The 27,500-nt window shown below is 40.0% G+C and overlaps 1 protein-coding gene across 3 annotated transcripts in view; it reads left to right on the top strand.

Annotated features, from left to right (window-relative positions):
* The window catches only part of MCPH1 (microcephalin 1), a 241,277-nt gene that overhangs the window by 19,123 nt on the left and 194,654 nt on the right, over positions 1 to 27,500 (top strand). For all 3 annotated transcript variants that reach the window (XM_023219099.3, XM_023219098.2, XM_023219100.2), the window contains exons 4-8: positions 6,320 to 6,407; positions 10,851 to 10,965; positions 13,754 to 13,897; positions 16,874 to 16,963; positions 19,230 to 20,402. In XM_023219099.3, coding sequence (XP_023074867.2) covers positions 6,320 to 6,407; positions 10,851 to 10,965; positions 13,754 to 13,897; positions 16,874 to 16,963; positions 19,230 to 20,402 — 1,610 coding nt within the window. The remainder of the gene's footprint in view (positions 1 to 6,319; positions 6,408 to 10,850; positions 10,966 to 13,753; positions 13,898 to 16,873; positions 16,964 to 19,229; positions 20,403 to 27,500) is intronic.

The following is a 27,500-nucleotide window of genomic DNA, read 5'->3' as shown; positions in this document are numbered from 1 at the left end:
GTTGGTTCTCTGTTTAGAGGCATCTCTTGAAACACTTTTCGTTTTGACCACTAGATGGTAGGATAATGTTATCATTTTACATTTCTGAAGAAAAATAGAAATCTAATTGGAGGGTTTTTTGTCTGTTCAGTAGATTTTGTTGGACCCCTGGTAAACGTGGGTTTCAGTGTAGCAGCTTTAGTGTGTTACCACATGTGCTAAAGCATAGCTGTTGGCATGCAGAATGGCATTACCCGCAGTAAGTGCCACTTACTTCTTCATAGTGATCGATGATAGTTACGCCCAGGTGGATGAAATTCAGGGAGAGCATCTCGGTGCACCTTACATCTTATCACTCTAAAGGGTATGCAGTTGGGAAGCTTACCTCAAAGGCAACAGAACACACCTCCCACAACTGTATAACCTATGCCAGGCACACATTTTACTGGGTTGAATCAAGCCCTTCCTTAAACTGCTAACTTAAAGGATACTTGCTGGTTTTGTAAACTTTGGCAAATGATCTTCTGTACTCCTCAGTTGTCTGTGTTGTGCAATAGGAGGCAGTGGTAGTGGATTTTCCAGCACGGTTGGTGTGAGGCTTCTCATGAACTGGCTGACCTTTGTTCTGATGATGGTGGTGATTTTAATACTGTGTATTTGATAACACGGTTATCTAAGGTCTCCTCCACGTCTTTCATCCAGATGCATCTCAGCCAGCCCCCTTTTGCTGTTCCCTTACTCACAATAGTGGTAAATCGGTGACATTTTGCTTAAGAAGAAGCTGCTAAAAACTTCTCATGCTTAAAATTGGTAATTCAGGGGACTTTTTAAAAAGAAGCACACCTCAAAAACATTTCCTTCCTCGTTCTCTTCCACCCTGCCTCCCTTTCCCATCACTTTTATTAGATACAGCATTCTGCTCACCCCATTATTGTAGGCTCAGATAGTTGGTTTGTTTTTTAAAATCAGCTTTATAAAAACATTTACATAAAATAAAATGGACCCATTTTAAGTGTACATTCACGGAGTTTTGGCAATTGTGTATACCTGTGTCACCACCACAACCAAAATATAGAGCATTTTCATCACCCCTAAATCTCCCTCGTGTCCATTTGCTGTCAGCCTCCCTGCCCCCTCCTCCCACCCTAGGGCAGCCACAGATTTGGTTTCTGTCATTAAAGATTAGTGTCACCAGTTCTGTGGCTTCAGATCAGTGGACTCATCCAGTGTGTACTATTTTGTGCCAGACTTCTTTCACCGAAGGTGATGTTTTTGCTATTTGTCCATGTTGTGTATAGCAGCGGTTTCATTTTCTTTTATAGCTGAGTAGTATTCTATTGCAGGCATGTAGCACGGTGCCACCAGTGGATGGAAATTGGGCTAGTTTTCCATTTTAGGTTGTTATGAATAAAGTAACAATGGACATTTACGTTTGTGTCTTTGTATGCTTTCATTTCTCTTGGGTCATTACCCAAACTTTTCCAAGGCGGTTATGGCACTGTATATTCCCACCAGCAGTGTGAGGGTTCCATTCGCTCCACGTCTTCACCAATACTTGTAATTTATCCGTCTTTTGAATTTTAGCCATTCGAGCGGATGTGTAGTAGTGTCTCGTTTTTTTTTTTTCCAACATTGTTTTAAAGATCTGATTCTCATGCTACACAATTTGCCCAATTAAAGTGTACAATTCATTGGTTTTAAATATGCAGTTAGGTATTGCTTAACGACAGGGATGCCTTCTGAGAAATGAATAGGTAGGTGATTTTGTTGTTGTGCAGACATCATAGTGTGTGTTTACACACACCTGCATGACATAGCTACTGCACACCTAGGCTCTGTGGCACAACCTATTGCTCCTAGGCACAAACCTCTATGGCATATGCAGTTGTAAGACAGTGGTAAGTATTTGTGTCTCTGAAATATTTAAACATAGAAAAGGTACAGTAAAAATATGGCATAAAAGATAAAATATGGTACACCTATATAGGGCGTTTACTATGGATGGAGCTTGCTAGACTGGAAATTGCTGTGGTTGGGTCGTTGAGTGAGTGGTGAGTGAATGTGAAGGCCTAGGGCATTACTACTGTACACTACTGTGGACTTTATACGTGTCATACACTTAGGTTACACTGGATGTATATTTTTTGGAGCAACTGTATTAACTGATACTATAACTTTTTTTAGAGACAAGGTCTTGCTTTGTGTCTCCCAGGCTGGAGTGCAGTGGCACAATTATGGCTCACTGTAGCCTCCACCTCCTAGGCTCAAGCAATCCTCCTGCCTCAGCTTCCTGAGGAGCTGGGACTACAGGTGTGTGCCACTATGACTGGCTATTTATTTATTTATTTATTTACTTATTTATTTTTGTAGAGATGGCAGTCTTGCTACATTGCCCCAGCTAGTCTCCAACTCCTGACCTCAAACAGTCCTCCTCCCTCTGCCTCCCAAAATGTTGGGATTGCACACAGGAGCTATTGCACCTGGCTCCTCCCATAAGTATGTAACCTGTCTCTCTGTTACTTGTGGTGGGAGGGGAAAAAACAACACCTAGGTTACTTATAATACCTAATACAGTATGAGTGCTATGTAAGTAGTTATTATACTGTACTTTTTTTTTTTTTTTTTGAAATGGAGTCTCGCTCTGTTGCCCAGGCTGGAGTGCAGTGGCGCAATCTGGGGTCACGGCAGCCTCCACCTCCCGGGTTCAAGCGATTTTCCTGACTCATCCTCCTGAGTAGCTGGGATTATAGGTGCGTGCCACGACGCCTGGCTAATTTTTGCATTTTTAGTAGAGAAGGGGTTTCACCATGTTAGCCAGGATGGCCTTGAACTCCTGACCTCCCGCCTCGGCCTCCCAAAGTGTTGGTATTACAGTTGTGAGCCACTGCACCTTGCCTATGCTGTATTTTTTTTTTTTGTTTGGCCTTACTATAGCTTTTTTACATGATAAACTGTGATTTTTTAAATTTTTTGACTCTTTTGTAATAACACCTTAAAATACATTGTACAGCAGTATAAAAATACCTTACAGCTTTATCAGCTTTTTCTATTTTTTAATTTTAATTTTTACTTTTAAACTTAAAAAAAAAAAACTAGGACACAAAGCCACACATTAGCCTGGGCCTACACGGGTTAGGAACATCAGTATGTTACTAGGCGATAGGAATTTTTCAGCTCCATTGTAATCTTATGTGATCACTGTTGTGTATGTGGTCTCTCATTGACCAAAAGGTTGTTTTGTGGCATATGACTGTATTCACAGAGTTGTGCAACTGTCACCACAATTTTAAAACATTTTCATCACCTCAAAATGAAACCTTGTACCCCTTAGCCCTATTCCCCATTCTCCCGCCAGCCAAGGCAGCCACTAGTCTACTTTCTTTCTCTGTGGATTTTCTTTCTCTGTGGATTTTCCTTTTCCGGACATTTCACATAAGCGGAATCATATAATATACGACCTTCATGTCTGGCTTCTTTCTCTTAGCATAATGTTTTCAAGGTTCATCACGTCATCTGTATTAGAATTGCGTTTCTTTTTATGGTGGAATCATGTTCCATTGTATGCACACACGCGCGTGCGCACACCCACACACTCACGAAGAACTAGTATGACAAGGCTTATCATGGAAAACAACGGTCCCTTTCTTGACCCTTTTCACCCTCAATTCCTGTTCCCCAGAGGCAGCTGCTTTCACACATGTGGCTGCTTCTGCAGATAAACTGTTCAGTGACCTCCATATTTCTAAATACTGTGGCTGTATTGCTGTTTTGGTTTTTCAGTTTCAGATATTATCTAGTGACTTTCTGATAGGGAAGTGAGAATTTCGTTTTTAATCGGCCCCTCCCAGGGCATGCCACTCCCACATGCGCGCATCTGCTGTTTGCATGGACACATTCATGTGCAGGCTGTTTCCATTCTTGATTGCAGTGTACATGATACATTTTGGTTAAATCAGTAGTTTATGTTTACATCATTTTGACTGTGGAAGTTGTGTGTTAGGCTGAATCTCAGAGTGAACCATGAATATATTTCCTTTCATGGAAAACTTTTTGTTTTCCCTGAGCTTGGCCTGGCGTCCTTTGAGTCCAGAGCTTCTCAGGCTCCAGTTATCTGAACATGGTCCCAGTGCCCCCATTGGGCACTGGGTGGCAGTGAGTGGGCACGGGCAAGGAGAGTTGCTGCCTCTTTTCAGCCTTCCACCCTCTACCCTCTGCCCTTTGCCTGCTGTCCTCTGCCCCCGGCCCCGCCCCTGAGTGCTCTGGCTTCACCTGTGCCTCCTGCCCTCGAGCGGTTCTGAGCTCTGGGTTCTGAGCTCCAAACAGACTCCTCCCCCACCCCAGCTGCCAGGCTTGGGTTTCCCTCTTTCTTTTTTTTTTTTATTTGTTTGATTACTGTTCCCCAGACAGCTCTTATCTACTCTTTATTTTTGTTGGTTTATGTCTTTTTGTTTTCCTTTACTATCATTTTATTGGGGTTTTGGGGGTCAAGAGAAAAGCATGTGCTCAGTCCACCAGATTTAACCAGAGGTCAAAAACCTTCCATTTTTATTGTCTAAATATTATTCAGTTAAGGATTCCCCCTCCCCATCTTAGTCCCCAGCTGCCTTTACTGAATCTTGAGCGTCTCCTGCCTCAGTTATTGCAGCAGTCCCTGACTGGCCTCCGCGTCCTGGACCGGTGACCTGCCCACGACCCGTCCCTCACACCTGTCCTCATACCCCAGCGCCCACAGGACGGGGTCCAAGCTCATTAGCTTAGAAAGTACAACCCTTGGAATCACATGAATTCTTTTTTTGTTGCTGGTCTCCTAACTTGCATTCATTCACTCAGTCATACAAATGGCGTATGTTTTCCCAAAAATGTCACGCTCTTTGCTGCACTGTGCTTGAGTCTGTGCTCTGCTTCCAGATGGAAGATCTGTGCCCTCTCACATCTGCCTCCTTGTCAGAGTTGAGTCTGGTGATCATCTCTGACCTGAAGCTTTCTCTGAACCATACTCATTTTGCAACTTTTTGCTGCTTTTCTGCCTGGTTGTACTTCTCTGGTTACAGTTACTACACTGTATTCTTTTTTAAACTTGTACATTTTTGCAGATTTCTCTGATGCCTGGCTTATTAGAAGACAGTTGCCTTCTCGTATCTGCCTCTGCATTCAGTGTATTGGGATAGCACATGTCATTTTGCTTCGGAAAACTCCACTGCATCGTATACTGAGGGGATAATGCAAGACAGGAAAAGAAAATCACGTGTTAGTGTTGTTATAAAAATAGTATTGACTTTGCACACCCTCAGAAGGGGGTCAGGGACACCAGGATGAGATTCACTACCCTAGTGTTACTTACCACACTGCATAGACCATACTGTACTATATAGAGGCACATATTTCTGAAACTTCCTTCATTCCTAATGTATTTTGTAGAAATTTCTATATCAATATGGATATGTGTTTTTTTATTGCAGTATACTTTATTTTTTCAAATAACTGTGTGTTAGATGTTGAACAGTGATAGGCCTGTGAGGGATAGTTGGAGAGGTGAATAGAGGCCTTATTATAAAAACACTTAAACAGCAAATGAGTGAGAATATGCTCTAAACATGGGAGTGACAGAAGGTTTTTATCTGGGTTGGGGAGAAATTTAAGATTAATATTTCCGTAATGTATGAGTGAATTAGTAGAGGAGAAACAAACAGTAGGGCAGGAGATCATTTAGAAAATCATAATTATTTAGACTTGAGTGACAAAATGCTAAGAAGGGATAAGGGTCACAGGAATCCAGAGATACGAAGGTGGACAGGAGAAATGGCAGGTCTGTCCACAGGGCAGGAGGAGGAGGCTTGGCAATGCGGAAGCACTGGTTGCACACCCAGGCCTTGGGGCTGATGGTGGTGGTGTCTGGACAGAAAAACAAAAAGGACAACCTAATTTTGGAGGAAAGAGATGTCCTCTGACTTCAATTTCTTTACATCCCTTCTACCTCTAAATTATCTGTTTTATGGTTTGTTTACTATTAAATGATCCATTTGATAGCATTTACTTATACCTGTATGAGTCTGTGCACTAATAATTTTGAAGTATGCTACAAGTCAAAAATTGTTGCATAAAATTGTACTTCCTTTACCTGCCTCTTGCTTCTGTTATACTTACACACCGGATAGAGATGATTTTGGGAAGTTTGATTTATACTGACTTTTGTATTTGCTGTTGTATTTATTTTTTTAAAGTCTGTTAAAATGACCTAGGTATGGATTTCTTAAATTGCTAATACATGTGCAGATTTAGTGCTGTGTCGATGTATAATAGAAACAAATACTCATTAGACTACCTTAATTTAATTACATAGATGCAGGACAGCTGGAGCACACATTGATGAATCGTTGTTCCCTGCAGCTAATACGAATGAACACTTACCAAGCCTGATTAAAAAAAAAGTAAGTACATGATTTCAATGCAGATAATGGCAATTAGGAATTTATTCATTTTTATTTTTTATTTTTAGAAAATGAAACTTCTAGAAATATGTTCAAGAGTTGTCTTAACTATGCTATTGATGATATTATTCTTTTCACATAGCATTTTTTTGTGAATTACAGAGATTATTTTATCCTGTGACTTCTTTGATAGCGTTTGTAGGAAATGGAAGAGACTGTGGTTGGCCATGGGAAAACTAAAAGGTGCCAAGAGACAAGCAAACGTTTAGGTGCTTTGGTAATTACTTCAGAATGAAATGTGCTATATCTATAATCAAAATACCTGCATTCTGTTTAGCAAGAAGAATCTCAAAAGTCTGATGGACGTACATCCAAGTGTGCAAAGTCATTTATGAGGAAAATCTCCTGTACAAATACAGTTGTCCTTCAGTATCCACAGAGGATCAGTTCCAGGACCCCCACAGATACCAAAATCCACTGATGCTCAAGTCCTCTATATAAAATGCCATAGTATTTGCATGTAACCTACACAGATCCTCTTGTATACCGAAGAAAAAATTGTAGAGATGGGGTCTTTCTGTGTTCCCCAAGCTAGTCTCAAACTCCTGGCCCCAAGTGATTCTCCCGCCTCAGCCTCCCAATTGGGATTACAGGTGTGAGCTACTGCACCTGGCTCCTTCCATGTACTTTAAGTAATCTCTGGATTACTTAAAATACCTAATACAATGTGATTGCTTTGTAAATAGTTGTTATACTGTATTTTTTTAAATTTGTGTTAATTTTTTTTTCTTTTGAATATTTCCAATCGTGACTGGTTGAATCCATAGATCTGGAACTTGCAGATACAGAGGGCAAACTGTAGAGTTAAAGATACTGCTTTCGTTTGAGATGGAATTCACATTTTAACCACAACCTTTTCAGCTTTCTATTTCTAATTGTGATTTCTTTGTCTGAGGAGAGTTTACTCTGAAACATCACAGCCAGTTTGTTTTCACATGAGGGGCTCTGTTAGAGGGAGGATTTGATGACTTTCTCCAAACTGAACTTTACATTTCCTGTAGACTAGGGGAGAAATAACTGTGGAGAAATAACATTTCCTGAAAACAGTAAATGATATTTCCCCATTACATTTCATCTCAGACAAGCCATAGTTTGCCCATGCGGTGATGGGTGAACTTCCTTCAGTCTTACCTGATTATAAGTGAAAAAGTGTTCAGCAGTCTCTGGCCTCCCTGTGACATGCTAAAATCAAGTGTTTATTGTAAAAGCACATCAGTAGTACATGCATATTTTCATTGTAAAACATTTAGTAAACACAGACATCTGTTTGATTGCCCTCCCTCAAAGTAAGCAGCTTTCAGTTTGATGAGTATCCTAGGTGGCATTTCTTCAGTACATTACACACATGTACACACACATGCATGCTTGACATGAAGGGGCTCTGCTATCTTATGTGTATCGTCTGGTGAGTTGTCTTTTCTTCCCCAGTTAACAATATAGTTTTGACCATTTCATGTCAGTAGCTTTGACTACTCAGTTTTCTGTATTGCATTATACATTGTGACTGTGTTTTTCCGGTATTCATGTACTTTTAGTCACTGTCAGTTTTTGCTAAGTATATTACTTATGCCACATATTTGAGTTTATTTCTCCAAGTCAGATATCTAGAGATAAAATTACTGGGTCAGAATACATACACATTTTGATTTTAACAGTTCCACCAATCATATACAAGATGACCTATTTCTTGGCCAGATACAGTGGCTCACACCTGTAGTCCCAGCACTTCAGGAGGCCGAGGCAGGCAAATCAGTTGAGCCCACGAGTTTGAGACCAGCCTGGCCAACATGGCAAAACCCCGTCTCTACTAAAAATACAAAAATTAGCCAGACCTGATGGTGCACACCTGTAATCCCAGCTACTCAAGAGGCTGAGGCAGGAGAATCGCTTGAACCCAGGAGGTGGAGGTTGCAGTGAGCCCAGATCGCACCACTGCACTCCAGCCTGGGCGACACCAAGGCTCTTTCTCAAAAAAAAAAAAAAAAAAAAAAAATTATTTCTTGATACTCTGACTAGTATTGGATATTACTAATCTTTTTAATTTTTCCTAATCTGAAGCATTAATGACTGCTCATACACTTTACCACTTTAATTTTCATGTCCAAAAACCTTCCCTTCCCTTCTCTTTTCCAAATGTAATTGCAAATTAAACCTGACTTGAGGCCTTATTCTTTTGGGTCTTCGAGGAGGTTCTGTGCATCTGTCTCCCCCCTCACCCTGTCTGCTGCCTGCCTGCCCAGCTTGCTGTTCCTCAAGCATGCCAATCGTGTTTCTGTTTCAGAGCCATTGCGTTATCTGTTCCCTCTGTCTGGAACATTCTTCCCCCAAAATCCATACACATGACCCGTTTTCCAGCCTCCCTATGGCTTTGTGCAGATGTTACTTTCTCTGTGAGACCTATCCTGCCACCCCTGTTTGTACCAGCAATTCCTTCCCACTTGTGCCAACTATGCAAGTCTCTTTTCATCTGCAATGCTGACTGGCTCCTCCTAACACACTGTAGTAATGTGGGCAGTTTGATGGAATACAGTTGCTAGAGAAGATTCACAGGACCCCAAAATAACAATGTGTCCAATCTGCACAGTACCTGAGAACCAGGGAGCACAAGGTGGAGCATCTTCTTGTATACTGCTGGCCCTAAGCCTATATGAACCAGCCCCACTGGCGGAGCCTCCAGGCAAATCCTTCGTCTCACCAATCATAAACAGTGTTGACAGGCCGGCACAGTTGTCCCCAGACTTCCCGGACCTGTGGCTGTAAAGCACCACTGCCTAATTAGTACATTTTGTGTAGTGCAGGTACTTTGGTGAAAGCAGTGCAGGCCGGTTCCAAGCCTGTTGAAATGAATCTTCCAAGACACATACAATTTACTTATTTATTATGTTTATTTTCTGTCATTCCTTATCAGCATACAAGCTCCATGATGACAAGGATCTTTCTAGGTTGCAAGACCAGCGCCTGACATATAGTCATGTTTTTTGTCAATAAATGAGTGAATAACTAACAGAGCAAGATCCCAGTATAGGCATTAGCCTTAAATAGCTAAAAGAAGTTCTTTCTATAAGACTGAAGCAAAAGAAGTTAGCTTTTACATGGGTAGCTAGCTCCCTATGTAAGCAAATTTGGGCTGGCAGCTTCAAGCTGAAAACCAAGGAACCTAGACAGACGACTTAAATTTCCCTGGGGTCCTGTAAGAAAGAAGTCAGGCATAAAAGTGTTAGTAGGTAAAATCGATGTGAAGTTCAGTATGTGTATTTGTGCTGATGGCCGGGCTAAAGATGGGAAGTCAATGGGCAGTTCCAAGAAGAGAATGTGGGTAAGGCTGGGACTGTGAGGTGTGTTTCAAAGGAAACATTTCCCCTCTCTTTAGATGGTAAGAGTAGAGTTAACCCAAGACCTTCCTGTGGATATCAGCCTGGGGTTTTATGTGTTTGCAAGTGTAGTTATAGTTTTGGGGTTTTACTGGCTGATTGGAGCTCCTGGGGTTTAATGATAGTAGGGCAACAATAATAATGGTTCTTTTCTTTGGTAATTATAAAATAAAAATTGTTTTCTTACTGCGTCATGGTCTTGCAGGGAGAACGATGTGAGAATAGTGCTACCAAGCAGGCAATGGGCTTGCTGCCCAACCCACGTAGAGTCCAAGATCATGCCACTTGCTTTTGAGAAAAGAAAGGCTTTATTGCAAGTTGCCTGGCAGGGAGACGGGAGGAAATGCTCAAATCTGCCTCCCTGAGGTAGGGGCTCAGGCAGTTTCATAGGCAGAGAAAACGAAATGTGATCTGATTGGATCTTGCAACGAGGTGATGCTGGGAGGTGTCATCTGACTGGGTTGTGTCCCAAGGTGATGCTAGGGCTCAATCTGATTGGATCCTAGATTATGCCATCAGGTATTTACTCCTTAATTTGGCCCCCGTTCCTTGGTCTAAGTGCTTAGGTTCCACCTGTGGTTACATGCTTGGTTCACCTGGGCATGCGCAAGTGACATAACTTGCCACCTCTGGGGCCAGGGCAATTAAACAGTTCGCCATTTTGATACACAAAGTTGAACTAGATTGGGCTGGTTTGGTGGTAACAATAGCAAAATATCGAAAGAGACTGGCTAAAAACTTTCATGGAAACTAAGAATACTAGGATCATGACAATATCTCACAAAGCATAATACAGAGCCTTTTATACAGTCTTTTAAATTCTGTCCATTTTCTTTATAATTGCACAAAAAGAAATAAATATTGCCAATTCACATACAGTGCAAGAAACACCTCTTTCAGAAGTTTTTATTACTGATGTTATAAAAGGTATCAGAAATATATGCGAAAGGGCTTTTTCTCCTGTCTTAAGCAGTTGCAATACAGTATTAATTTTTGTGTTCTTTCTGCACAGCGTAAATGTATGCAGCCCAAAGATTTTAATTTTAAAACACCGGAAAATGATAAGAGATTTCAGAAGAAATTTGAGAAAATGGCTAAAGAGCTACAAAGGCAAAAAACAAGTCTAGGTAAGCTAAGAAATATAATACAGTTCTTTGCATTTGTGTCCATACACCTTGTTTAATTTGCATGATGTCTGGTGGTGTTCAGGATGAGAGAGCTGATGGAGACTATGGTAGCTTTACTCTAGGAAGGAGAAGACAAAATGTCAGGAGCCTGTGGGAGACTTGACTGGGAGCCAGAATAGAGCCATCCAGCTGAGCTAATCGACCATAGTCTTAACCATTCATCAAGGTGGTCGAACTTTTTATTTTCAGGAATGATTTCAGAAGAAAAGCAAACTTTGGCTAATAAGCCTTATTGAAATAAATACCTATTTATTTCTTCTTTATGTATAACTTTGTATTTTTACCTAATTGGTCTTTTTGTTTTGTTACCCAGAATAGGCAAATCTTAGATGATACATTCTTTTAGTGATTTGGAAAAATATTTTAGAATATTATGTGTTATAACAAGATGTCTTAGAAAAAATATATGTATTCTTATGTATATATTCTTAAATAATATTCTTATATATAAGAATATTATGGGCTGGGCACGGTGGCTCACGTCTGTAATCCCAGCACTTTGGGAGGCTGAGGCGGGTGGATCAGGAGGTCAGGAGATCGAGACCATCCTGGCTAACATGGTGAGACCCTGTCTCTACTAAAAATACAAAAAATTAGCTGAGCGTGGTGGCGGCGCCTGTAGTCCCAGCTACTCGGGAGACTGAGGCAGGAGAATGGTGTGAACCCAGAAGGCGGAGCTTGCAGTGAGCCGGGGTTGCACCACTGCTCTCCATCCTGGGTGACAGAGCAAGACTCGGTCTCAAAAAAACAACAACAAAAAAGAATATTATGAAACATTAAGATACTTTGTATGTTTTTGGTATTTCTCTTTTGCCTTTTTCACTGTCCTCTAAATTCAGTATTTCCTCCTAATTCTGACACACCATTGCTGCAGATAAGCAATTGTGGTCACTAGAAATAAAAAGCATTAATTCCTCTAGTTTTTGTTTTCTTTGTTTTAATCTATGTTACTATGTCACAAATTCTCTATTCTGTGTTTTGTAATTATTCAAATAGAATTGTCATGATTTATTTTATTTTATTTATTTATTTTTTTGAGACAGAGTCTTGCTCTGTCACCAGGCTGAAGTACAGTGGTGTGATCTCAGCTCACTGCAACCTCCGCCTCCTGGGTTCGAGCGATTTTCCTGCCTCAGCCTCCCAAGTAGCTGGGACTACAGGCGTGCGCCACCACGCCCAGCTAATTTTTTTATTTTTAGTAGAAAAGGGGTTTCACCATGTTGGCCAGGATGATCTCAAACTCTTGACCTTGTGATCTGCCTGCCTCAGCCTCCCAAAGTGCTGGGATTACAGGCGTGAGCCACCGTGCCTGACCAAGATTTATTTTAAATCTGTGATGATAATGTGACAGAATTGGATAGAACAGTTAGCCTACGTAGTGCTGCCACATAACTTGCCAGAAACATGGCCTGCATCATTTGTTTCATGCTCAGCCCTCCCGCTGCCTCTCCTAGTGTGTGTCCGTCCTTCCTTCACACCAACTGTCTGGTCTTCATCGAAGCTCAAGCCAGAAACACGCAATCGTCCTTGACATCTCCTCCTTCCTGACACTAACTCTCATCAAGACCATGGCCCTGCTTCTGAAATAGTTGTTTGACTTCTGTTTTCTCCTTCCCTGCTCTCTCTCCTGATGCCTGGATCATCCCTCCTGCACCACGGGAGCCACTCCTTACCCTGCCCTCCACTCTGTCCTTACAGTTCATCTCTGTGCTGCAGTCACAATGATGAAAACCTTAAATAAGAAGGACATCCCCTTCCTGGTTTAAAATTTCTTGGTATCATCCCAAGGAAAAATATTCAGGATAAAATCTGTATTTAACATATTCTCCAATTTACTAGGTCCTTTATGATCTGGCCTCTCCTAGACTCATATCAATATTACACACTCTCCTATAATTCTTTATACTTTTGTCACTTTGGCCTTCTTTCCTATTTCAGTGACAGTGTATTTGAAAATATTTTGACAACATGGTAATGGTAGATACAAAATTTTCTTCTTAGACCAAATATGTATCGTAATTAAAAACCATACATATGAAGTATTAATGATTCAACTAATGTACATTTGTATATTGTCAGAACTACAGTAAGGATTATCCACGCTTAAGAGTTGCAAAGGAGAAGAGATTAAATGATTCTTGGTATTTTTTTGTTGGGAGTGAGTATGAAAGTACTGAAGGGCTCCTTGAGCATATGCAAGGTAGCATTCCAGAAAAAAACACAACTGCACCCACACAAAACGAACTTATAATTTCATGGTTCTGGGACCATGCTGATCCCACTTCATGCAGTCAGGTTCATGTCTGAGTCTGTGAGTGTGTGTTGAGGGTAGGAGCGATGGTTAATGGGGGCAGTTTCTGAAACCTGGTACAAGAAACAGAAACCAAATTGCATTCCAGCTTTGCAACTTTTAACTTCTGTGTCTCAGTCTTTGTTTTTAAGTGGGGTTACTAGTTTGGGTTTGGGTTTGATGTTGGATGCACTAATACATATATTGTTCTTAGCACAGTACTTGGTGAGGGCAATTGCTCAGCAGATGTGAGCCAGCAGCTGTAGCAGCAGCGTCACTGCCTGTGGAGGTGGTGGGAGTAGAATATTAACAGAAGTAGGTAATGATGTTGAAAGGGAAGAAGGAAAACGGGGTGTTGGGGGTTGTTCCTTAAAAGGAATCATATTGAAGTATGAAGGCGCATTTTGATCTTAAAGTGGATTTTTTGTTCGTTTTCAGATGGTGATGTACCTATTCTCTTATTTGAATCTAATGGTTCATTAACATATAGTCCTATAATTAAAATTAATAGTAGTCACCACAGCGCAATGGAGAAGAGATTACAAGAGATGAAGGAGAAAAGGGAAAATCTTTCCCCCACCTGTAAGTAATTACAATCTGTAAAATGAAAATTATGCAAATAGGTGATTAAATTATGGTGGAAAGCTTTTTTTTTCTTTGCCTAGATATATTTTAATGTTTCCTGATAGTAACAAATTTTGACCTATTTCATGACTGGCTTTGTTTTCCAGAAAATCTTATGCATCATTAAGATTTTTGAAGTGTGTGTTGGGTGTATAGTATTCTTCAAGTTTAAAATCCTGTTTGTTGTACCTCCTTTGTAATTTCTATTACCTTTGGAATTTTTTCTTTCTTTCTTTAAAAAAAAAGAATCTTTTTTTTTTTTTCTTTTTCTGAGATGGAGTTTTGCATTTGTCATCCAGGCTGGAGTGCAGTGGCGTGATCTGGGCTCACTGCAACCTCCTGAGTTCAAGTGATTCTACTGCCTCAGCCCTCTGAGTAGCTGGGATTACAGGTGCCGACCACCACTCCTGGCTAATTTTTTTTTGTTTGTTTGTTTTTGTATTTTTAGTAGAGATGGGGTTTCGCCATGTTGGCCAGGCTGGTCTTAAACTCATAACCTCAGGTGATCCACTCACCTCAGCCTCCCAAACGGCTGGGATTACAGGCATGAGCCACCGTGCCCGGCCATAAATAGTGCCTTCTGAAGGAATTTGCTTTAGATTAAATGTATCTAATGAATCAGTTTGTTTTTCATTATTTTATCTTTAAAATTTTTAATTACTGAAGTGTAATTCAGCACATTTTAATAAAACATTTAACAAAGTAGCTAATAGTAAAAGTTCATCTTGATACCCACCTAATTATACTCTTCTACCTGGGGATAACCTGTATTTTAAGTTGATGTGTTTTTCCAGATCTGTTTCAGTGTATCAGATATCTGTGTATACGTGAAAAAGATACAGGTTTGTTTTCTGTGTGGAGGTGTAATTTCCGTTTTACCTAAGTTAGATGATGACATATGTATTATTACCCACTTTGTTTTCTTACTTAAGAGTATCCTGGAGATTTTTTTGCAGCTTAGTTGTTGTAGACCTATTTTTTTTAAAGATGTTTTAAGTAGTCTGCAGCTTTGATATTGACTTACCTATTGGTGGATATTTTTTCCCACTTTTTCTTTATTAGAAATCGTGCTGCAGTGTTTATTCTTTTTTTAACCATATAGTTTGGTTGTTCTTATTTTTTTATTAAGCCATTTTCCTTTCTCTGGACATAAGTCTTTCCAGCTTCCCACCCCGACTTTTTACTTTTAAAACCCCTGCATGCGCCTGTGTGAATCCTTATATTTCTGAGTACTTCATGTATTTCAGTAATATTCATACGTGCAGAATTTGATGTTTTAAAGATATAGAGAGTGTCACTGTCTTACCCAGGCAGGACTTGCACTCCTGGGCTCAAGCACTTCTGCCTCGCCCTCTCAAGTAGCTAGGAATACAGGTGTGTGCCACTGCCCCTGGCTTATTGATAGATATAGTCAAATTATCCTTCAAAAGATTTGGGCCATTTTATTGTCATCAATTGTTTATAAGAATGCCCCTTTCTCCATACTTGGAAAACCGAATGGCATTAGCCTGTAGCCTTTTTCAGTCGGAAGCTTGAAAAACTGGATCTGTTCTTTAAGTTACTTTCGATTAGGAGCAAGTTTCAATGCCTTTTCATATTATTGACGATGACTTACTGAATGCAGCTTGTAATGTTATCAACTATTGCCTCTCTTAATTTTACGTCCTTTGTCCATCTGTATCAGTTAAGGTTAGTTTCGGCTGCATATAACAAAGGAAAAAAAACCAATGACTTACAATCGATAGAATTGCCTTTCTCTGTCTTGCCTAGTTCAAAAGTAGGCAGTCAGGGCTGGGATGCCATTCCATAGTGTCTTTAAGAAAGTAGGTTCCCATCTTTCTGTTAGGCTTGCCTGGCTTTTCTTCCAAAATGTGTGTGCCTCCCAGCTGAGCCATCTCCCTTTGACAGCCTTACCAGACGTCTATCCAATATTCCTGTCTAATTCCGTTGGCTGGAATGTGGTCATATGCCAACCCCTTTTGCAGGCAAGACTGAAATGTAGTCTTGACTGGGATGCATTGCTATACTGATAAAATCAAAGTTGTTAAGGAGAAGTGAGAATGGATATTGAGGAAGATAACTAACTGTGTCCCAGGTAGACATCCAAATTGTTTTAATGTGCAATTATGCGTATAAAGTAATTTGCCTTAAACTTTACTTTTTCTGTTACTTTGCAGTGTTAATTCTGCTACTTCACTGCATCCAGCACAGTTTAAAACTTAACTGAAAATTTTATGTGTGCTTCCCTTCTTTTTCTTGGTTTATTCTCTTTTCGGCTGAAGTTTTCTCAGAAAAGTATCTTTTTGAGTCTCTAAAAAATATCTTTGGATATGAGATCCAAACATTTCTTTTGTTTCTTGACTATTGTATGAACGGCCTTTGAAGATAATACTTAGGACCTTATTTGTTAAGTCATTGACATTCTAAGTGGTTTCTATGAAACCTCTAGGATTTCTCAACCCAGCACAGCTGACAGTTGGGTCTGGGTAATTCTTTGCTGGGGGCACTGCCCTGTGTGTGGCAGGAAGCTCAGCAGCGTCGCTGCCTCTCCCCACTAACACTAGCAACGTACCCACTGCTCTCCCTCACTGGCAACATCCACAAATGTGTCCAGACATTACCAGCTATCTGCTGGGACCCCATGTCAGCCTGGTTGAGAAGCAGTGCTTTAGTTTTAGAGGTAACTATGGTGAGCATCCTTGAAGAAAAAGCCATGATTATCAAACAACAAGACTAAAATAGACTGGAAGTGTTCACTTAACTCTGTTGAGCTTCTGATTAGATTTAGGCAAGCTGACTTTAAGATCCCTTCTAACTTTGTGATTATAGGATTTAACAGAATCACCTATGATTAATAGGAGGATTTCCTGCTGGCTTCATCTGCTAAAAAATACTGAAACTTTATCTAATGCAGTGTCTTGGTCCTGTTTTTAGCTTCCCAAATGATTCAACAGTCTCATGATAATCCAAGTAACTCTCTGTGTGAAGCACCTTTGAACATTTCACATGATACTTTGTGTTCAGGTAAATTTTTTATTTTCCTTTCTGTGATATATTTAAGTTCTGATTTAGAATTTCATGTAGCAACGTCTGATGAGTAAAATAATTAGTTAAAACTAGAACTTCTAAATTTCCCCCTGAAATTAGGTATTATAATAAAAATAAGGTATGAGTTAAACTTCCTTTTTGGTTCCTATAGGTTTTTTTCCCTAGGCATTTGCTTTCTTGCTACAGAATCCATTGCTCATTTAAAAAAATTATTGTGGTTGTATATGAACTAATCTGTATGCAGTTTAAACTACATAGAACTGAGGTCAGAACTAAGGAAATGTTGTTCCACACAATGTCTAATTAACACAAGGAACATGTTATTGAACGGGGTCAGTGAAGTATGTAAAGATCGTCAATCAATTGAGGAGCTAAATAGAAGATTTCTAATTACAAGCAGAAAGAACATTGGTAAGAATTAATGCAATTAGTTACATGTTATGCACATACATATTTTTTAATGTGGGAGCCCTTGTGTCACTTAGGATGATAATTGTTCATGGTCATTTCTTCTTCGTACCAATTTCTTACGGTTTTCTCATCTAGCCCCCAGTAGGGCCCATATAAGTAGCAGCGACCCCTAGAAGTTCTGTGTTCGAAAGTGCTTGAGATGTTATGGAATATTTATTATGAAAGCCACAGGAATGACAAAGCACAAGACGGCATCAAGATATTAAAAGTTTAAACCAGAGCCTCTTTTCAGTGCAGGGTTAATCCTTGTACTCTCACCTCTGTGTGCTGGAATTATTTACCCATTTCTCTTAAACAGTCTCCATCTTTTTATTTTATACTTGATACATTTTTTCCTAGAAGTTGGAAACAAGTGATAATAATAGCTAACATTGATTTCATTTTTGTTGTGTTGTAGGCACTCCTCTAAGTGTCTCATTCACTGTTATCTGATTTATTCTCCCACTAGCCTTAAGAGGTAGGTTCCATCACCATCCCATTTTGCCGGTGAAAAACCAGGACACAGAGGTCAAACAGCTTGTGCAAGGTCATGTGGTTTGTGAATGGCAAACTCAAGCTTTTAACTTAGGCAGTCTGATATCACAGTTTACACTCTTAGTGACATGTCACATTGCTTATCGGGTTTTTGAAAAGTGTGATAAAACATAAAGCAATTTTAGGTGCTGAATAAGATATATTCAGCATCTAAAATTAAAAGTGACCTTATTTCCAACTACTGCCTTGAAGACACACATGGTGCCTCCTGCCCACTGGGCTTCCCTCCCCTCCCGGGGCACAGTCAGAAAGGAAGCTTTGGTGGTTACCTATGTTCTTCCTTTTTAAAGCAGAACTTTAGTGATTTCAGTCAGAGACTTATAACACTTATGTTACCTGCAGATTTGAGTGATTTCTACAAAACACAGGCCCTCCACCAGCAAGTGCTAAGCCCCTACTAGGGCAGCCAGCACAGGACTACAGACTTCTTTATATTCATTCCAAAATGAATAGACCTTTAGTAGCTGATAGCATAGTGATAGGCAGACACCCACGTAACCACGGGGCAGTATGATGCATGAGTCTGTGTAGCAGAGGGGGCAAGGCCAGGGAGACCTGGCAAGGGCAGTGGGTGGGTCCCGGGGATGTTGGCAACCCAGATGAATTGTATTTACCTAGAATAAAGTGTGGAGGAAAGGGCAAGGCCCGGAGGGTACAGAGGAGTACAGAATTTTCAGGAGGTAGCAGCAGCTTAGCATTACTCTCAGGAAATGAGTAAGCTATATAAGAGTTGAAACATTAAGACCTACCAAATGGCTCACTTTTGAATATAAGTGTCATACGAGGACTTCACTGGAAGACAGGGAAGGTAAAGGTGAGCTATGTTCATTGAGGGAATGTTTCACACAAGACTAGAACTTTCCCTAGACCTTACAGCAGTCGTTCTTAGGTTTTAGAATTATTGATCTCCTGGAAAATTTAGGGACAAACTATGGAAGCTCTTCGGGGAAAATGTGCACATGCATATGGAAATTTGCCTAAAATTTTTAGTAGTCTGTTACCCCTCTTCTCTATCCCCACCACTGTGCCATACACTCATCAAAGCCCAGGTTTTCTAGTTAAAAATACTGGCCTAAAATGTACTCTTAAATGGAAATGAGAAGAACCCAAATGTGGTTAATAGTCTTCTTAACTAATAGCTGTACTTTAAAAGTAATGTTTTATTGGTCAACTGAAAATTGAATTTAGAATAATTTAAACCACTTTTAAAAGTTAGCTCTCCGTTAATGTTTTCCAGATGAATCCATTGCTGGCTTACACTCGTCTTTTGATGATCTTTGTGGAAACTCAGGATGTGGAAATCAGGAAAGGAAGTTGGGAGGATCCATTAATGACACTAAAAGTGATATGTGTGTTTCTTCACTTGTATTGAAAACAAATAATATTCATTCATCACCATCTTTCGCTCACCTTGATAAATCAAGTCCTCAGAAATTTCTGAGTAATCTTTCAAAGGAAGAAATAAACTTGCAAAGAAATATTGTGGGTAAAATAGTCACCCCTGACCAAAAGCAGGCTGCAGGTAAGTCTCAGGAGACGTTTGAAGAGAAGTATCGTTTGTCTCCTACGTTGTCTTCAACAAAAGGCCACGTTTTGATACATTCAAGACCCAGGAGTTCCTCAGTAAAGAGAAAAAGAGTATCATATGGCTTCCATTCACCTCCAAAGGAAACATGCAAGAGAAAGAGGAGCATCAGGAGATCTATCATGCCGAGGCTGCAGCTGTGCAGGTCAGAAGGCAGCCTGCAGCACATGGCGGGACCTGCACTCGAGGCTCTTAGCTGTGGGGAGTCTTCATATGATGACTATTTTTCACCTGATAATCTTAAGGAAAGGAATTCAGAGAATCTTCCTCCCAAATCTCAGCTGCCATCAAACCCTGCTCAGTTCAGCTGCAGAAGTCTTTCTAAAAAGGAGAGAACAAGCATATTTGAAATGTCTGATTTTTCCTGCGTTGGTAAAAAAACCAGAACAGTTGACATTACCAGTTTCACAGCAAAAACCATCTCCAGTCCTCAGAAAACTGCAAATGGAGAAGGCCGTGCAGCTTTGAGTTGCGTGACTTCTGAGGAATCCTCTGCCCCTGAAGAAACCTTAAGGTGTTGTAGACAGGCTGAGGCTCAGCAGAAAGAAGGCACATGCCCAGAGGGCAATGGCTTTTCTTACACCATTGAGGACCCCGCTCTTCCAGAAGGACATGATGGTGATTTAACTCCTTTGGAAGGAATCCTTGAAGAAGTGAAAGAAGCGGTTGGTCTGAAAAGCACACAGGACAAAGGTACCACTTCCAAAATATCAAACTCCTCTGAAGGCGAAGCCTCAAGTGAACATGAGCCACGTTCTGTCGTTGACTGTAGCGTGGAGAGGTCTGCAGAAGAAAAGGAAAACGTGCCCGGAGGATGCAGTGGAAGTATGTGAACCTCCTTTTCCAAGTCATCTTTCTAAATAAACATGTAACAGTGCATCCGTAGTTCAAATTTATCACAGCTTTTTCATAACTTAAATTATTTCCCAGTTTTTACTTAAAGAATATGCATTTGATCATTCCAATGATAAACTCTTTAGGAATAGATAGATGACTTGCTGTCTTGTGGAACTTCTAGACTTACTGATCAAGTCTGTTATGAATCTGTTTCTCCAAGACTTTTCCTTCTTACAGGTCAAAAGGATAAGTAGTCTGTAGTATGAATAACTGAGGGGAGTGAAGTCTTTTTCTTTGTTCCGTTGGAGTCTTGCGCTGCAGCATGTGTAAAGATGCATACAATAAAGGGTTTTTTAAAACCTAGGTTCTTAATAGTGAGGCTATTTAAAGAAAGAAATGAAGGTAGCTTAAGCCATCGATTGTATCAAAGAGGAAGTATGAAAAAGTACATTTAGAAATCCGTTATCAGTATTGATTTTTGAAGAAACTTTGGGCAGTGTTAACTATGAAGAAACATTTTTAAAACATTTTTGCTCATTTGTAACAGGCCTTGTTTGACTTGTACTTATTTGGCTTGAAGCATCACTTGAAAAGATTTATTCCTATTCATAATTTAATTGTAACTCTAATAATAAACTATATCATTGTAGCAAAAGTCACAACAGTAAAACATTTTGCACTTCACAGTTACAAGCACAAATAGGTTCCAGCAACCAAAATTGAAGAAATCTTAAACTTTGACTCTCTTTACCTAAAGATTAGGTTAAAATTTGAGTAAGAACGCATTCACTCTGCATGATTTCTCTGCTCTACAAATGTTTTACCTGCCCCTTTGAAGGTGGAGAAGTCACAGTAGGGTTTGAAATCATCACAGATGTGTTACATACCTTTTCCTTGAGTATACACTCCCCAAAACTGTTTCACAAAAAGAATGAAAATACTTTTGTGTATTTTTAGCCTGCTATTTATATCTTGGTTTTCTGAACATATATTAAATTTGACAAGAAACTGTATTTTATGTTCCATTAGCCTTAGTATATGTTTTCAAAATATTTATTTCAAAATGTTGACTCAAAAGTTAATATAAAACAATAGATGTGTAAAATTCTTTTGGTAGTTAAGAATATCCTGTTCTGAAGTTTACATTCTCCTTCTTTCCAGTTTTCATCTTGTGTATTTTTTAAGCTTTTGAATAATAATGACATGCAAATGTTAATTAAGTGGCAAAAAGCTGGTAGCAAACAGTATGGCATGGCCTAAAATCCCCATGTTGTCGGGAGTGTGCTAGTCCTCAGAAGCAGGTGTGTTTTATGTTCTAGAACACTGCCCCTTGCGTCGACAGCGTCCGGCGGTGGGAGTAAGTAGAAGGGGATGAGGGGCCAGCACTAGTTGACCCATGACACCCTGGTGGAGATGGAGAGGTTTTTTCGCTCAGTGGTGCAGGCTATCAGGCAGGAGTGTCCAGACAGGGCTCTGGTGCAACTGTGTGCCCTAAGTTAAGAGGATCTTCTAGAGTCATCTGCCTTACTTCATGCCATTACAGAGAGATGGGAAATCATTGGGTTCTAGGACATAAAAAGACTTACATGTTGGCTAGCCTAAATCTAACCCTTTTCTTTTATAGTAATAAAGAGTCATCAATGTTTTAAACTGCCCACTGTCAGCCCCCTGGGACTCAGGTAAACCAGTTCTCTTTGGGAATCTGCCTTACAAGATGAAACCATAAGGCCTTCAGTTTCAATGTCAGGGATGCACACTGTATACCTGGTGAAATTGTGGAGGAGTGAAAACTTCTGTACAGCAAACTGTACCTCCAAATCTTTAATGTCGAAATAAAGGGCTTTTTTCCATTTCTGTTTTCAGTTCACTTTTACTTGTTGCCGTTGTCAATATCTAAGATAGAGTGTAAAAAAGGTTTCAAAAACAAGTTACAAAGAGCTTCAGTACATTAGTAGAATGGGAACTGAGGGAGAAACAATTTTGGTTTGGTTTTGTTTTTGTTTTTTGAGACGTAGTCTTGCTCTGTTGGCCAGTTTGGAGTGCAGTGGCACGATTTTGGCTCACTGCAACCTCCGCCTCCCAAGTTTTAGCAATTCTCTGCCTCAGCCTCCCGAGTAGCTGGGATTACAGGCACCCATCACCATGCCCAGCTGATTTTGTTGTATTTTTAGTAGAGACAGGGTTTCACATCTTGGCCATGCTGGTCTTGAACTCCTGAACTAATGATCTACCCACCTCGGCCTCCCAAAGTGTTGGGATTACAGGCGTGAGCCACCACACCCGGCCAACAATTTTGTTTTCTAAAATCTTTAAAATCATTAATTCTTTTCTTTTTTACTTTTTTATTCTCTAATTTTGTAAACAGTACACAGATACATTCCCATTGTAACAAAGATTGCTAAGAAGACTAGAATTTCCATCTCCTCACTGGCCTCTTTTCGTTAGTTCACTTCCTAACTAATGAAAGTCATGGACCCGTTGTGTCTCAGGTGTTCCTCAAGTTTGTGGGGACAGCAGAGAATGAAGCAGCGTGCACCCTCATAGAGGGAGACAGATAGCAAATAAGTGTGTAACAGTGTCAGCAAGCAGTTAATGACAAAAAGAAAAACAATAGTGCATTGGATAGATAAGGTGACCCATGAAGGCTTCCCTGAGAAGGAGACATCCGATCACAGGCTTGGGGAGGGAGAGGGAGCCTGTGACTCTGTTAAAATCCATGTTTCAGCTGGAGGTAACAGCAGGAACAAATGTCCTGATGGAGAAAAATGCTTGCAGGAACAACTGGGAGGCCAGTACAGCAAGGACTTCCTGAGCTGGAGGAAGGAGGTTGGAGTGGGGTAGGAGCCAGAGCTTTGGGACCTTCAGTGTCTGACAAGGTAGGCAGCTGTTTTGTTTTGAAGTGTGATGAGAAGCCACTGGAGCTTTGGAACGGGGGAGCAACCAAATCTGATTTAGGTTTTAAATGTAACCCTGGACACTGGAGAACAGACTGGGTTGGAGTGTTTGTCTGCACGAAGCAGTCACTATCCACAGTTTAATATTTCCTTCCACACATTTCTTGTGTGTGTGTGTGTGTGTGTGTGTGTGTGTGTGTCTACAAGCATACAAATGCAAATAGGTATTTTAAGATAATTTTTTGCATACATAGAATTATATTGCCTTAAAAATTGCTTTTTACAAAAGCAATATGTCATATATTTACATATTGGTACCAGTAAATCTTCATTTTTTAATAGAGTCTATATGTAGGGTCAGCACAATTTTTTTGTAACAGATCAGATAGTAAGTTCGTTAGGCTTTGTGGGCAAAGAGACCAAATAGAGGTATGTGGGTACTAATGTAGATGATTACATAATGAGAAAAAGACATTTTCTACAAAATTTTTATTGACGAAACTCAAATACAATTTTTTTGTAATACAGGTCTATTAATGAGAAAAAAAATTTGTGGGGGGGAATTATAACATTTCATTTAATTGGAGTTCAGACTGAGTGTTCACATCAACATTGATTGCAAATGTTTATTAAGGCTGATATGTAATAAGATAGATTTTACTTATTTCACTTTTGAAAATACCTTTTCCCACAGACAGATACTGTTGATTTGATGTCAGTCCACAAGCAGATAATTTGCATCGAGGATCTTCATAGCTTGGAAAACACTGATGGAATTCTCTTAGATTCTTCTCTCAATGCCTGCCTCTTAGCATGTCCTTATATTGCAGATTTATCACTTGCAATTGAAAAATGGGTTGAAGCTCCTCAATTGTGCAGTCAAATGGGTTTTGAAATAAGAAATTCCGGCCAGGCATGGTGGCTCACGCCTGTAATCCCAGCACTTTGGGAGGCCGAGGTGGGTGGATCACTTGAGGTCAGGAGTTCAAAACCAACCTGACCAACATAGTGAAACCCCATTTCTACTAAAATTACAAAATTAGCTGGGTGTGGTGGCACATGCCTGTAATCTCAGCTACTTGGGAGGCTGAGGCAGCAGAATCGCTTGAACCCGGGAGATGGAGGTTGCAGTGAGCCGAGATCGCGCCACTACACTCCAGCCCAGGCAACAAGAGTGAAACTTCGTCTCAAAAAAAAAAAAAAAAAGGAAATTCCCTTTGCTCTTGCACTCAGTCTGTTGTTGTTTTGAGATAGGGTCTCACTCTGTCACCCAAACTGGAGTGCAGTGACATGATCACAGCTCACTGCAGCCTCAGCCTGCTGAAGTTTGGCCTCACGAAATGTGTCCACACACAGCAGATAGTTTGCATCGGAATGGAGATCTCACTTCTTGTTTTAACCTTTGACAGCACAAGAGAGAATTGTTGTTGCTTATTTGTGGAAATGTGTCCCACCTTCCCCTTGGCACTGCCAATCATAGCTCTTCAACCACCGGAAGTCAGTTTGAATTGCCAAGTAGATAAAGCCAATTGGTCATCCTGAACTAGTGCACAGCTTGGCACCTACTTGCTTTTCACTAATGAAGGAAACACAGTGGTCCCACAGGTGCTGTGTGTTCACTAGCAAAAGCAGAAAAGTCCTTCCCACACCCCACTTATCCATGGGTTTGATAGATTTTCTTCTTTGTTGTGTTGATGGATTTTTAACATGTCAGCACCTTGTACACATGTGTTGTGAGCTAATCTGAGCAATTTGGTCATGTCCAACTACCAGGGTCTTGTTCATCGATAATAGTCAGCAGTCGTTGGAGGTTGATGATGGTTAACTACTCTTCTACCATCTCTCTACCTGATCTTGTTGAAGGCAAGTCTCAGAAAGACATTTATTAAACATTTATTGGCAAGCAGTTAGGAAGCGCTCCACAAAAGTGACCAATATGCTAAAGGCCGAGTTCTCTGTCCTTTAGTGGAATGTCCGTACCTTGAAAGGTTTGCCTTGGATACCACCCCCAGGGATACCAGCCGCAACTCATACGAGATGTTTATGCTCTGTTATATGTGGGTATTGGGTCCCCTGCAATATTTAAGTGTTCTTGAATCCATGAATTTAACCAACAAGAAACTATTTCTCACATCCATTATGCTGATTAACAAGCTGATGATATCACTGATGACCACTCATTTTTGTCATCCATTTTGGCTTTTAACAAAGCATCTAATATTGTTCTGGAGGATTTACAGGAGTTGGGGTTTTTTTTTGTTGTTTTGAGATAGGGTCACACTCTGTCACCCAAACTGGACTGCAGTGACATGATCGCAGCTCACTGCAGCCTCAACTTACTGGCCTCAAGCGATCCTCCCACCTCAGCATCCTGAGTAGCTGGGACTACAGATGCAGGCTACCACACCTGGCTATGTTCCCCAGGCTGGTCTCCAATTTCTGAACTCATGCAATCTGTCCGCCTCTGCCTCCCAAAGTGCTGGGATTACAGTTGTGAGCCACTGTGCCCAGCCTATGGTATAATATATTTTGCAAATTCTGAGCATTCCAGAGGAACCGTGAATTACTGTTGTAGCAAATAAATAGATATACATATATTCATTAAGTACATTAAATTGTTGCACTTTTGACTATTCATATACACAAGTGTATTAAGAACCGCCTTTCCCCTAGTCTGCCAGCCCAACTCACTGGGGCTGCAAAATTAAGCAATCCTAGCAACTTGGTGTGGGTTAGTCAGTCTTACCAGAAGGCTATTGACCATTTAACTGTTTGGTTGATTCATTCATTCATTTACGTATTCATTTTTTATCAATCAGATGTTTACTCCATATCTACTATGTCCAATGTATAAACAGTGAGAGGTAAGGTTAATAGAAAGCTCTATCCCCTTGCTTTAAAGAACTTAGCTAAGTAGGGAAGGTACAGTCAAGATCCTTTACACACAAGTATCAGGAAATTCAAAAGTCGGAGCAATTACTTTCAGTGGGAATTAAAACAAATTTACACACATAAAATTGATATTGTAATGATCTCTACAATGATTACAAATGATAAAATTCCACATTATCTATTGAAGAGTGTTGTTTCTGTCTTTTTCAGAGTGAACAAAGTGAACTTGATATTTTAATAGATGAGTATGAGTACAGTCTCTTGTTAGCGGGGTTTTACTTGTGTAGAACCCGTACAACTTGCATATATCCCAAAGGTATCTCTGGAAAGGAATTTTTCCTAGGTGTCTTTTAAGGTTATTTCCAGTCTTAATATTTTGCATGCTACATTGTAAAATAATTTCATATTCAAATTTTTGAAGCTTAGAAGAAATTTCTCATTGGATAATGTTAAGTGTATATTTCTGCATGTTAAAATTATGGATTATTCGGCCTTCAGAAGCCTTCAACCCTTGACTCTTGCATAGTGCCTTGTATGAGTAAATACTAATTGTTTAAATGTATTATTAGTATTAGCATTGTTAGTCTTAATTCTGTATCTTGGAAGTAGGATGTGGAGGAAAATAAATGTGAAAAATAAGAGTTATTTCTTCAGCTTTAGCTCTAGACAAAATTTGACACGAGCCAAGTTTCTCCTATAGTCTTTTCAATGCCCACTTCTTCATCTCTCCCTTTCCTAGTATTTAAGTTACATATGTCCTTATACTGTCTTGGCCTGGTTCTGGCTCCAAAGTGATCATATTAGACATTTTCTTCTCTCTTCCCTGAGTATCAATACTTTTCCTTAATCTTCCTTATCTCTGTTGAGTAGCTGAAGGTTGTGATTTAACTAATTCACACTGAGAGGTGAATGAGTGACCATTTACTAGCTTTCATTGATGTGTTTGCATTTCGTTGGTATTATTAGTCCAAACTAATTTCCAAATGGTGAAATTTCAGATAACTGAAAGATGAAAATGTGGGGGCTGTCAGATTCTTTTCTGTATGTGATCATTTTGTGAAAACGAAGTCAATGAATTGTGTGTGTAATGAGGTTGGGAGGAAAATGAGAGAGGAAGATACATGCTTTCACAGGGAAGTGCTGTGGACCGAATTGTGTCCTCTGACCCCCACATTTATTTACTGAAGTTCTAACCCTCAATGGGATAACATTTGGAGAGGGCGATCTTTGGGAGATAGTTAGGTTTAGATGAGGTCTTTTTTTTTTTTTTTTTTTTTTTTTTTTTTTTTTTTTTTTTTTT

Source organism: Piliocolobus tephrosceles, chromosome 7 (assembly GCF_002776525.5).
Source record: "Piliocolobus tephrosceles isolate RC106 chromosome 7, ASM277652v3, whole genome shotgun sequence".
Lineage (NCBI taxonomy): Eukaryota > Metazoa > Chordata > Mammalia > Primates > Cercopithecidae > Piliocolobus > Piliocolobus tephrosceles.
Note: the sequence above shows the minus strand (reverse complement) of the source record. Positions and strands in the feature narration are given on the sequence as shown.